This window comes from Megalobrama amblycephala, linkage group LG4 (genome assembly GCF_018812025.1).
Source record: "Megalobrama amblycephala isolate DHTTF-2021 linkage group LG4, ASM1881202v1, whole genome shotgun sequence".
Taxonomy (NCBI): Eukaryota; Metazoa; Chordata; class Actinopteri; order Cypriniformes; family Xenocyprididae; genus Megalobrama; species Megalobrama amblycephala.
In genome coordinates, this window is record NC_063047.1 from 34,433,550 (window position 1) to 34,447,105 (window position 13,556).

Genomic DNA, 13,556 nt, shown 5'->3' on the forward strand with positions numbered 1-13,556 from the left:
TCATGTAAAACACACACTGACACAGTAACTCAAACAGACAAATCTGAGGATCAGAAATTAAAAACAGATTTAATTTCATGGCGCTTTTCAAATGATCAATTTTTAAGTTCAATAGAAAACCTTTTTCTTTTCAATAAAATTGAGTGTAAATATGAAGCTGGAGGGTCAAAGGACTTTTAATTTGTACTTTTGTCGCACCAGCCGATCGTCTGAGCTGATGATTTCACCATCGCTGGGAGTTTATGAAGGAAAATGACTGACAAAGAAACAAACATGATGTCACTGGATGCATACAGGAAACAACCAATCAACTCTCAGCAGACACCAACATCAGAACGCTGACGAGCCGCCCATGATAAAACAACAATACATACAGAGAAACACACTGTTATAATTATGTTCCCATAATGCCTTGCGGTGTAGTTGTCATGTGTGTTGTTGTGGAGCCACACTGGCTTTCTTAAAGTTCAGGAAATTGCGTTTCTTCTTGCGTGAGCGAGAGTTTTGTGTTTGCTGCTGCGCTGTAGGTGGAGCACAGCGGAAAACAAACAGGCGCTCCGATGAGACGAGACTGTCCTGAGCCACGCCCACAGGCCACGCCCCCTCATTACCATCCCTCATAGAGACGAAACTGTCCTGAGCCACACCCACCGGCCACGCCCCCTCATTACCATCCCTCATAGAGACGAAACTGTCCTGAGCCACGCCCACGGGACACACCCCCTCATTATCATCCCTCGTCATGCGGCCCGCCTCCGTCTCCTCCATCAGCTGCAGGCTGGAAGGTTCCGGCACAGGAAGATCTCGGACGCGCCGTCGTCTCCTCCGAGTCTCATGAATGTCTTCAGAACCTCCGGCAGACAAAAGCTTGTCAAGGAGCTTCTGGCGCTTCTTTAGGAACCTGAAGAACACAAACACACTCAGCACTAGATAAACTTCACTAGAGTTCAAAGATTATAAAGCACTTCTTGTAGTTCAGTGCCTGACGAAATACCAACACAATAAACAAACACTGACAAACACCGACGAATGTCTTTAAACTGATCTGATGACTGACCTGTCTCTGTCTCTGTGTTGAGATTGAGACAGATTTCTGCTCAGCACCTCGTGTTTCAGTCCGTCTGCCAGAGACGCGCATCCTGATCCTCCCCTAAAAACAGTCGGATTTATTTCTACAGCGCTTCATACAGTACAGATCGTTTAAAAGCGGATCCACTGGGATAAAAACAGGAGAATAATGATTCAATGACTTCAAATATGAGACACTCAAATTCAGACACGTCATACAGACACGCACGTTTATGTTTTGTGTGTGTGTGTTACCCTGCTACGGGTCCTAGTGCGTCTATGAGTGACAGCAGTTCTCCTTCAGGTACTGTAGGCAGCAGGAGACGCAGGACCATGTGGAGATCAGGAACAGCCATCAGAGCCTGTTTGACCAACGCTGCTGTAAACGCCAGATCCTAACATAATACACACATATTTAAATGTACAATCAATTATAGAAAACAGCATTTATTAAGACATTTCATAACATTAACTTTAACAAACCTGCTGCTTTGAGTCATTACTTTTTTCCATATTTACAAATACTGCTTCCCAAAGTTAAAATGTCAATCAGCAGAAAGGGGTGTGGATTCAATAATTATTACAAAAAACTTTTAAACACAGATATTACGGACGGACAGACAGACAGACAGACAGACAGACAGCTGACCTGCTCACAGTACGTCTGAAGCCTCTTCAGCTGCAGTCGCTCTTTGTGATGCTCGAGTGTCTGATTCCTCCTCAGAACTCTGAAATCACCACAAAATCAAAAACTGACATTTCTTTTTTCATGGAATATTTCAGTGTTTATTCTAAATGATTTATCGCTGCACATCATCATTATTGTGTTAAATTCATGTTCCTCATAATCTTGAATCAGAATATCTTCCTCTTGCAGCATCTCTTCTCTTCTCTGATGATGAGGGCGGGGCAACCTGTCACTCACATGAGATCCACCAATAGCAAACCACAACCATCCAATCAATTCCCCACAGACAAAATCAAGCCCCGCCCTACATTTGTTCTTGTTCCTGAAGCGTTTCACTCGGACATACAACACGACTGCACGTAGTTGGAAGAAAACAAAACTAGAAGTTTTTCGCCTTTCGTGGAAAGAAAAAATGATTAAGTACAGAACGGCTATAAGAAATGCTAGATCTACTTATTTTTCAAATCTCTTAATAGAAAACAAACATAATCCTAGGTATTTATTTGACACAGTGGCTAAATTAACTAGAAACAGAGATTCAACTGCTGACGTTTCCAAAGAGCACAGCAGTAATGACTTTATGAACTTCTTTACTTGCAAGATTGATAATATTAGAGAGAAAATTAAAAACATGCAACCGTCTACAGTTTCGCTTCAGACAGTGCACTGTAGTGTCCCTGAGGTAAAACTAGAATCATTCGCCGCTATAGGAGAGGAAGAATTATCTAAACTTATCAAATCATCAAAATCAACGACATGTATGTTAGACCCAATGCCGACTAAACTACTGAAAGAAATGCTTCCAGAGGTCGTAGGTCCACTTCTTGATATAATTAATTCATCTTTAACACTAGGATACGTGCCAAAAACTTTTAAGCAGGCTATTATTAAACCTCTTATTAAAAAACCTCAACTAGATCCGAGAGATTTAGTAAATTACAGGCCAATCTCGAATCTACCATACCATAGTACTGAGACTGCTCTCGTTAGAGTTACAAACGATCTACTCCTATCATCCGATCGTGGCTGTATTTCTCTATTAGTGTTATTAGATCTCAGTGCTGCTTTTGACACTATCGATCACAACATTCTTTTAAAAAGACTTGAAAACTACATTGGCATTAGTGGAATTGCTTTGGCATGGTTCAAATCTTACTTATCTGACCGTTATCAGTCTGTAGTAGTTAATGAAGAGATGTCGTATCGATCACAGGTTCAATATGGAGTACCACAAGGCTCAGTACTAGGACCGTTGCTTTTCACTCTGTACATGCTGCCCTTAGGAGAGATAATTAGGAAGCATGGTGTTAGTTTTCACTGCTACGCTGACGATACTCAGCTCTATATTTCCTCGCGCCCTGACGAAACCTACAAATTCACAAAACTAACAGAATGCATAGCTGACATTAAAAACTGGATGACAAGAAATTTCTTATTATTAAATTCAGAAAAAACTGATATCCTAATCTTTGGACCAAAAACTTCCTCACGAAAAAACCTTGAATACTCTCTAACACTTGACGGGTGCTCCATTAAATCTTCGTCCTCAGTTAGGAACCTGGGTGTGCTCTTTGATACCAATCTTTCATTTGAAAGTCATGTTTCTAGTATCTGTAAAACCGCCTTCTTCCATCTAAAAAATATATCTAAATTACGACATATGCTCTCAATGACAAATGCGGAACAGTTGGTTCATGCATTCATGACCTCAAGACTAGATTACTGTAACGCTCTACTGGGTGGTTGTTCTGCTCGGCTTTTAAACAGACTACAGTTGGTCCAAAATGCGGCAGCTAGAGTTCTTACTAGAACCAGAAAGTATGACCATATTAGCCCAGTTCTGTCAACATTACATTGGCTCCCTATTAAACATCGTATAGATTTTAAAATCTTGCTACTTACTTATAAAGCTCTAAATGGTTTAGCTCCCCAGTACCTAAGTGAGCTCTTGGTGCATTATAGTCCTTCACGTTTATTGCGATCTCAGAATTCAGGCCAGTTGATAATACCCAGAATATCAAAATCAACTGAAGGCGGCAGATCCTTCTCCTATTTAGCACCTAAACTCTGGAACAATCTTCCTAGCATTGTTCGGGAAGCAGACACACTCTGTCAGTTTAAATCTAGACTAAAAACACATCTCTTTGCTCTTGCATACACATAACACATTATCAATACATTAACATTTTTCAAATCCGTTAAAGGATTGTTACGCTGCAATAATTAGGTCGGCCGGAACCGAGAACATTTCCTATAACACTAGATATACCTGTACATCAGAATAAGAATGGCATCTACGCTAATATCAGTCTCTCTGCTTATCCTGAGGTTTGCCGGGTGCTGGATCCAGGCCGTATCCAGATCAGATGGAGAACCTGTGTCTGGACCTGACTACAACGTAGCCCAGGAGACAATGGGCCTACAGATCCAGTTCTGGCTGCATCTATAATTCAGATTTTTAAATCTCTGTATCCGCTTACATATATTTATATATAATCTATTTTTAATCTCTATAATAAAAATGTATAATTCAGATTTTGATCTCCATATCCATTTACATATATTATATATATCTTCCAAGGGGTTTTTTCCCTCCTAGGACTTTTTCCCACGCTGGGTTTTTCTCCTAGGGGGTTTTTTCCACCCCTGGGAGTCAGCCGACATTGGCTTAATGTAGCACCATCTTGTATATGTTACATATTACCACGCTTGCTTGTACAGCTTATTTTTAACCACTTCCCTTTTTTCTGTGCTTCTAATATGTAAAGCTGCTTTGAAACAATTACCAATTGTAAAAGCGCTATATAAAATAAATTTGACTTGACAATAGAGAAGAAAAGACGAGCACAACTTCCCTCTGGTGTAAATCTCAGTCTGACCAGCTACTCTTACTTTACGTTCTCAAATTTGACCTTCTGCATTTTCATGCAACAGACTTCAAACTGTGAGCAGTCTTAAAGAATAAAAAATAGAAGACTAACATGTAGTTTATTGCACAGACCGTTGACAGTGACAGACGCCACTCACCTGTCAATCAAGTGCAGAACTATTAATAACCCTCTCAGCCACACGACATCTTCTAACCCCCGACAGACGGATATTTTCACCATGTGTTTGCTGTGAGCGACACACAGCACTAACCCTCACTAATGTCCATGTGGAAACCAGATATTTCACTGTTTCACACATGTAACATGGACGTTATTCACATAAGCTTGAGTTTGGTTGACCCATATTTGATATGCAAAAATCCCTCTAAATGATCAACATGATCTGATAAACCTCCTCCAGTCCTTCTGTCTCTGTCTGAGAGTTTAGACTGTTTTATGCAGTAAAAGTCTTTCAGTATAATTGTACAAACGTCCTTCCGCTCGTGTCTTTCTGCTGTCAAATCTGCGCTGATATTATCAAGCAAACACAAGAATAACTTTGATATTGTTAGTAATATTTCAGATGGACTGAAGCAGCTTTACTTGATTATCCAGACATATCCATCCCGTCTGAGGAAGGGTTATTTCTTCATCTCTCAATCATCACTTTATTGCATTATGTTTTAAAACTACAGAGCTTTGATCACAAAACTAAGCATTTAAATATCATCTTACTAAGACATATTATTGGCAGATATTGATATCTATATTCATTTTATGTATCTGCTATACTGTTATGAAGATCTCATTGATTTACATCACAAGCTGCATCAGAATTATCAGTTTTTGTCCATATAAATATCAGCATCTGCAACAAACTGCCTATTTTTGCTCAGTTTGAGTCTCTGAATAAAACCGAGCTGTTTTTCCTCCATATTCTCACTATAGAAGCTGTATGGATCAAATATGATCACCTGACAGGTGTAAACAGGTTTGATTGGCACCTGTCAGTCGAGCGCTGCAGCTGCTCTCTCTTGAAGAGCGCCTCCTGCAGGAGAACCGAGACGCCACTGTCAGCCTTCACTGCAAACATGTCCTCTTCATCATCGTCATCATCATCTGAGCAACAGCCGCGCCCCTCTGCTGACTCCTCCCACATCACCGCCTCCTGCTGAAGCCGGAGCTCCGCCTCCTCCAGAGCCTCGACAGTGACAGACACTCGTCAAGAACGTCATAATTCATCACAGAATCACAAGACAAATCAAATCACATTTCACCAACACGTTACTTTCATAATCTTTTCTTTTTTTCTGTTTTCTCATTGCTGTAAAACAAGCTATATTAGTACAATGTATTTTAACATTACGGTTTTGTCCTGCCTGTAATTTTTGTTACAATACAGAAATGAAAATCTAATGAGAATTAAAAACTCAAAAGTAAAAAAAAAAAAACAGAATTTGGAGGGAAAATAAGACAAAGTCAAGTAAAATGTATTTCTATAGCACTTTACACATTGTTTCAAAGCAGCTTCACAGAAAATCATGATGTTAATGTTTATAATATCTTCATGCCTGATAATCACATATGGCAGATTAGAGCTGGACGATAACATACATATAACATATATATAACATATAAGCTACAGATAACATATAACTCATTGTGATGAAAATAATCTCACACTTTTTTCCTTTTCTTGTTTTGGTTCCATTCGCTCAATCGCAAGATCAAAATCAGAAATAAATCAAAAACATTTTGAACTTTGAACTCTCTCCGGTCACAAAAGGCAAGTTCACTTCAAGCAGCAAATCACCCTTGAACTCAATGAGCTGTTATTATTACTGTTATTACAGAATGTGGTGAAAATATGTAAAACTTTTGGTTTAAAGTTCTTATAAATTCACCATGAAATCAAAATGGACAATTATTGTTTCTTATGGAATATTTCAGTGTTTATTTTAAATGATTTATTGTGTTAAATTCATGTTCTGGTAATCTTGAATCAGCATCTCTTCTCTTCTCTGATGACGAGGGCGGGGCAACCTGTCACTCACATGAGATCCACCAATAGCTGGAGTCGAGTGAGTGAATGTTTCGAAACGCTTCACAAATATAGTGAATTTCACGCTGATATAATCTCCAAACGAAAACCACGACGAGATGCATATAGTGTGTGTGTGTGTGTGTGTCTCACCAGGCGGTGTGTGTGGATGGCGTGTGTGACGTCACTGGTGTGTAGCTCTGCAGTGACGAGTGTCTGTAGTTTCAGCAGGGCTGCATGTGTCTCCGTCACTTTGGCTTTCTTCTCCGCATGTTCCCACTGCAGCGACGCCACAAACACGGCCACACGCTCCTGACACACGCGCAGCTGCTCTTCCTGAAACACACACGCCTCCTGACACACACACACACACACACAGGTGTTTCATTCATCTGCAGCTGTCATGAATGTGGCGTGATCATGTGATCATGTCTCCCTCACCCTCTGCCGCGTGTCGTTCTGCGTGTCGCTCCGCTGCGGTCGCAGTCTCTCCTGCAGGCGCCTCTGGAAACACTGCAGCTCTGTGACCTCTGATGACCTCTGCAGGTCAGAGGAAATGCATCACACACACACACACACACACACACACAGCAAAAATGATGTTCTTCCTCATTATTTTCCAGCACAAATATCTAAACACTCTTAAATCAAGATACATTTACTGAAGAAAAATGATGAAAATCGTGAGCGCCTCACTGCCTGGCAACACTCACCTCTGTCTCTGAGCCTGCAGGGGTCACGGTGGGGTCACTGAGGGTCACGGCGGGGTCACTGGCGTCTGAGCCGAGCCGTTCGAGCTCACAGATGGCGTGATGCAGCACAAGACATCGATCCAGACGACACGCGGCGTTCACACACTCCAGCTGCAGACACAGACGCTGCTCATGCGAGAGAGAGCGCTGACACACACACAGAGCGCTGACACACACACACACACACACACACACACACACACACACACACACACACACACAGATTCTGCCTTCATCACATTCTACAGAACACAGTGACACCCGACGCTCCACTAGAACAGCATGTGTGTGTGTTAAACAAGATGCTCGTGAGAATCATCTGTATGTTTGGATCATTTTGCTCAGATCTTCACTGAAGTCTAGCCGGAGAATCCGTTTACACACCGTACAGTGATCCGGCGCTCATGTGAGGATCCGTTCAATTCAAACTCACTCTCTACTGAGATTAAAACGTTCATTGAAAAGGTTTAAATAATTAAACAGTTAAAATGCGTTACGTCTCAAATAAGTGCATATTTAATTAGATAATATCGTTCCAGAAAATGTGTAATATGAAACTACAGTCCTACAGTGATTAATCACCTGGGAGAGTATGATAATATATCAGTTAGACGTTTACTCAGTTCAGCTGAGCTGTCTAACCCTTCATGACTGTGTGTGAACTCAGAAGTCAGAAACGCTCCTGAAGCGAAGGCACTGACTCTTTTAGGCCTCACCTGCAGTATTCTCTGAAGGCGTCTCTGATGCGCCTCTGATCCTGCAGCTCTTGCCGCTGCTGCTGTCGGACGCGGCTCTGAGCGGATCGCAGCTCGCGGGCCGCCGCTTTACCCCTCCGCTGCAGACGCTCCTGAATCGCCTCCGTCTGCGGCAGCAATCGTGCAGATCCCGGAGACGCCGCCTTCAGCTCCGCCAGTGACGTCTGCAGCACACACAGACTCACCTGCACACGAGACAGAACACCTTCAGCCGCTTAGATTTCCCACAATCCTCAGTCATCTGAGGCTGAATAATCAGAATAATTAAGATTTTATATCTGAAGCAGCACAACTGTTCAGCATTGATAATAATCATAAATGTTTCTTGAGCATCAAATCATCATATCAGAATGATTTCTGAAGGATCATGTGACACTGAAGACTGGAGTAATGATGCTGAAAATTCAGCTTTGATCACAGGAATAAATTACACTTTACTATATATTCACATAGAAAACAGCTGATTTACATTGTAAAAATATTTCACTGTTTTTACTGTATTTTTGATCAAATAAATACAGCTTTGGTGAGCAGAAGAGACTCTTTCAGAAACATTAACAAATTTTAATGATTCCAAACTTTTGGTGTGTCAGATGTTCGGTACCTTGCGTGTTCTGGCTGCGGTCTCTTCGTCCAGGTGATTGATGAGTTCTGACAGTTCATTGTTCTGAAACATCAGCAGTTCAGTCCATTTCTGCAGGTACTGATTCACTGTGATGTCAGAGGAACCACAGACGGCCTGCAGCTGACGCCAGTGTTCACACACCTGCACACACACACACACACACACACACGTATATGTGGTTTACGGGGACTCTCCATAGGCGTAATGGTTTTTATACTGTATAAACTGTACATTCTCTCCTCCTCCTCTACCTCTACTCCTAAACCATCACAGAAAACTGTCTGCATTTTTACATTTTTAATAAAACATTGTTTAGTGTGTTTTTAAAGCTATTTTAAATATGAAGACTCATGAAATGTCCTCATATTTCATGTTTACATCGTAATACCAGTGTAATACCCATGACATTATACACATTTGTGAGACACACACACACACACACACACATACCTTCTCTGACAGGAGCTGTCGTCTCCTCTTGATGATGTCACAGCGAATTGCGCTGCGCTCACGACACACAGTTTCTTCTAAATTCTGTTTGACGTGCAGAATCTCCAGCTGAACATCAGAACACTCTCTACACACACAAACACACAATAAACGTCAGCTGAAGGGAAGAACACACACGAGCGATGAGAGCGTACAGCGGATCAGACAGGACAGCACGTATCATGAAGCGTGTAGCGTGTCTGACCCGTGTGCTCGAGCGTCTCTGATGCGTCCGGCGCTGCTGCTGAAGGCGTCGCTCGTCATGGCCTGAAGACTCTGTAAACTCTGCGCCAGGAAGCAGCGCTGCACGTGTCGCTCGGCCAGCAGCGCTCTCTGATTGGCCAGAAGGACATCAAGCCCCTCCTCCAGAGCGTCCTGGGGGTGGAGCCACAACACATATTTATATATTCGGAGAGTTCAGCTCCAACCCTGATAAAAAGTCACAAACGAACACTTCAGACTTTGATTAGCTTCAGGTGTGTTTGATCAGAGTTGAAGCAAAACTCTGCAGGATCATATTAGCTGATTTGTTGGCACTGATCGTACAGCTTTTGAAATGAAACGCCTTGAAAATTTCACGATTATCAATATCATCACTGTGCTGTTAAAATGTGCTGAAATCATTTTCATTTTTATATGGAAACCAACAACAAGTGAGCACACGCCACACACACACACACACACAGCGCATCAGTCGGACCGTGAGCGATGGTCACCTGACAGCTGTAGTACTGCAGCAGGAGTTTGCTGGCGGTGGTTTTCTCCAGCTCTCCCGTTCTGACGGCCTCCTCCAGCTCCTCGCCCAAGATCTTGTGCAGCTCCGTCCGACGCCGCAGCGCCTGCTGCCTCTGTGCCTGCGCAGACGCGTGTTCATGTCTGACCTGCAGCCGCTTCTGCAGACGCTTCTGCTCCTGCTCATGAAGCTCCTCCAGCAGAGCGCGAAGATCCGGCACGTCCTGATGAGACACGGTACCAAAACAAATGCAGACGGGTGACATTTAAACTGGCGGATGATCAGCTGATGAAACATGCACACATTACCTGTTTCTGCGGCGCGTGTTGAAGCAGTCGTTCCGCGTGCGCCGCTTCGCTCATGTGTTTGTGCTGCAGCGACTCCATCTCCTCCTGCGTCTCCAGGTTACACTGAGCCGCGAGCGCCGCCATCCGAGCCACGTGCTCCTCCTGGACTTTCCCTTCCATGCCCACGATCTGCCCGTGCACGACCCCGAGAACACGCCTCTCGGCCCGAACGCTCAGACGCCCCGCCGCGCCGACGCCAGCCAGCAGCACCGACACCAGCCCTTTAAACATCTGGACCCGCGCACGCTCCAGCGCCACGGCGGCGCGCGACAGCGTCGACACGTTCAGACTGAGAGGCACATTCATTACTGCAGCGGATCCGTTCATCAGATATGAGACTAAAGCTACTGTCAGCTCAAATCCGATCAGATTTAGCAAGTGTGAACGGCAAAAATCACATGAAATCCGTTTTTACAAATGTGGACATCAATAACTTTAGATCAGATTCCAATCGGATACACAAATAATGGGATTTGGACTGACAGTGTGAACGGAGCCTAACTCAGAAGACAACAGTGTCATTATTAAGCTAATACACATTATTATTCAATATTAAGCGTGACTTTGTTTTACACACCTGTCAAGCGCCTGCATCATGTTTTGTGGATCCTCCAACATCAAGACATCCACAAATTTATCCTCAAATGCTGCCTCCTCATTGGCTGACGCAGTGATGTCACACGCTCCCTCGTACGGCCCCGCCTCTTCATTCACGCTGCTTCTCTAGAGATGAAGAATGAGTCATTTCTGTTCTGTTCAGTTCTGTCATGTGACATATTCCCGAGCGAATCGAGACGTTCGCTGATTAATCTATCCATCAGACGCACAGATTCAGTTCTGTCATGATCACCAGTCAGAGTGCCCTTTCAGCCACTAGAGGGCACTCCATTCCGGACTCTCATTTCCACCCATTGCATTCACTACATTACCCATAACGCACTGCCGGACTCATTATCCCTTTATCACATCATTACAACCAGCTGTCATGTATAATGTAATCAGTGTCTGTCTATTTATACCCTGTCTGTTTCTGTTCACATCCTGGAGTTTTCAGTTCACATTCCCTGGTCTGTGTTGTTTCCTGTTCCCGTGTTTTGTTCTTGTTTTTTGATGGACTGATTACCTGGCTTTTGACCCATGCTTGTTTGTGGACTACGATTTTGGATTACCCTAATAAAAACACCTGCACTTGGATCTGTCTCTCGTCTTCGTGTGTGAGCCACCGTGACAAGTTCGGTCGGCTTTTGCACGTCTGTATTCGGACATGTGCTTTATTCCCTCGAATAGTTAAACTGTAAAAAATATAAGAAAAAACTATTTCTTTCTTTCTGCTATAAAATTTCATGTTTAATCCAAAGTATTACTTACTGTTTCTTTGTAATTATTTGTGAAATTTATGACCATGAAAAAGCTCTCAGAAAGGAAGCTGCTTTTTTTTTACATTTTCCTTTAAATACATCCACTTGGTTTTGTGTTTTTATAATTATTTTGTTTATTTTACACAAGAGTAAAATATGAATCTCTGTTGCAGCTTGTACTGTCCTGAATGATGGCTGGAACGTTTTTTATTTTATAGCACTTCCTGTGTTTTATTCTCTTTGGATCAAGTCACTTTGGATAAAAGCATCTGCTGAATGAATAAATGTAAATTGAATATTTCCATTAAAGAGTTTAATAATATCCACATAAACTAAACACAATAAATCCTTTTCACATTTCCAAGTGAACAGAAACTACAACAAATACTATTTTTGTTTCCATTTGCTCCAGTAGCAAAATAAAAACTCCATGATGGCGTTTCTATGAGGTTACAGAAGAAGAAAACAATATGGACAGATTGATAACATTGATCACGAGAGAAAGATTAAAGTTTTCCATCACTCCTGCAGATCAGCTTTAACTAGTTCACTGTAATTTAATGCCAAAGTAATAAAACACAAAATAAAGTGTTATAAAGTAAAGTGATTTACAATGTTAGTTACTGTGGAGACGCGTCACAGTCTGTAATAAAGGTCCATTAGCTTCGATATATGCCAACATCAGGAAACCTGCACTCATCAGGCCAAATCAATGTAACACAACTGACCAACCGATCATGTGCTCGAGTGTTTGGCATGGTTCAGTTTCTGGTAAGAAGTATTTGTAAAACTATAGAACAAAAGTCACACACACACACACACTCAGTGCTGAGACTGTAATGAACTGACCGTGTGCGCAGTGCAGCTGAGCAGACGTCTGCGCCGGAGGAGCTTCACACTGACAACACTGAGAGACGCCAGCAGGAGCGTCAGGAGGAACGAACCCAAGAAGAACAGGAAGAGAAGAGAGCGATCCACATCCACCTGTCAACACACACACACACACACACACACACACACACACACACACACACACACACACACACACACACAGCAGCCGGTTACATGTGAGTGAGTGAATGTGTGTGTGAGTGTTTGTGATTTATAAGGACACAGATTTGTAAAATGTGTGTGTTTGTGTTATAGAAATGTGTATAATGTCATGTGTATTACACTGGTATTACGATGTAAACATGAAATATGAGGACATTTCATGAGTCTTCATATTTAAAATAGCTTTAAAAACACACTAAACAATGTTTTATTATAAATGTAAAAATGCAGACAGTTTCCTGTGATGTGTGTGTGTGTGTGTGTGTGTGTGTGTGTGTGTGTGTGTGTGTGTTCACCTGCTCAGTGGTGTTTACCCTCAGAGTGAAATTAGCCACCACTGGACCAAACAGATGAATGTCATTCTGAAATACAATCAACAATAATCACGTCAGTTTCATCACATTTGCCAAAAACAAACAACCAGTGAATTAATTAAAATAGGGAAAAATCACTGTCAAACTAAAACACTTATTAAAAAGATATCAATAAGATTTCATATAAATGGATCAGATTTGTTCTAACACTACCTAGACATCATGAGAGTACTCTAGACGTGACCTATCCCAGAACGCACTGTGATTAGCTCAATGAAAACAAATTACGAGCGGAAAGTCAATTATAAATTCAGTCTATATTTCATTTAGTACTGAAAACGTACTCAGTTACTAACGTAACCTCGGTTCCCTGAGATAACGGTAACGAGTATTAGCTAGGGTTAAGGTCCAGTTCAGACCATCAGAGCCTCAAGGGAAGGTACCTGTGGGTTGAGCTCACTCA

The 13,556-nt window shown here is 42.2% G+C and overlaps 1 protein-coding gene across 3 annotated transcripts in view; it reads right to left on the reverse strand.

Annotated features, from left to right (window-relative positions):
• Nucleotides 1–44: 44 nt before the first annotated feature.
• LOC125267405 (limbin) overlaps nt 45–13,556 on the reverse strand; it is a 17,699-nt gene continuing 4,187 nt past the window's right edge. For 2 of the 3 annotated variants that reach the window (XM_048188992.1, XM_048188990.1), the window contains exons 6-22: nt 13,076–13,141; nt 12,576–12,710; nt 10,946–11,091; nt 10,330–10,657; nt 10,005–10,244; nt 9,494–9,663; nt 9,250–9,376; nt 8,779–8,940; nt 8,136–8,359; nt 7,381–7,585; nt 7,109–7,207; nt 6,821–7,021; nt 5,601–5,827; nt 1,718–1,796; nt 1,324–1,463; nt 1,058–1,150; nt 45–901 (exon numbers count right to left, since the gene is read on the reverse strand). In XM_048188992.1, the coding sequence (XP_048044949.1) occupies nt 427–901; nt 1,058–1,150; nt 1,324–1,463; nt 1,718–1,796; nt 5,601–5,827; nt 6,821–7,021; nt 7,109–7,207; nt 7,381–7,585; nt 8,136–8,359; nt 8,779–8,940; nt 9,250–9,376; nt 9,494–9,663; nt 10,005–10,244; nt 10,330–10,657; nt 10,946–11,091; nt 12,576–12,710; nt 13,076–13,141 (3,117 nt within the window). In that variant the 3' untranslated portion in view covers nt 45–426. The remainder of the gene's footprint in view (nt 902–1,057; nt 1,151–1,323; nt 1,464–1,717; nt 1,797–5,600; nt 5,828–6,820; nt 7,022–7,108; nt 7,208–7,380; nt 7,586–8,135; nt 8,360–8,778; nt 8,941–9,249; nt 9,377–9,493; nt 9,664–10,004; nt 10,245–10,329; nt 10,658–10,945; nt 11,092–12,575; nt 12,711–13,075; nt 13,142–13,556) is intronic. The other variant, XM_048188991.1, reaches the window with a different exon arrangement.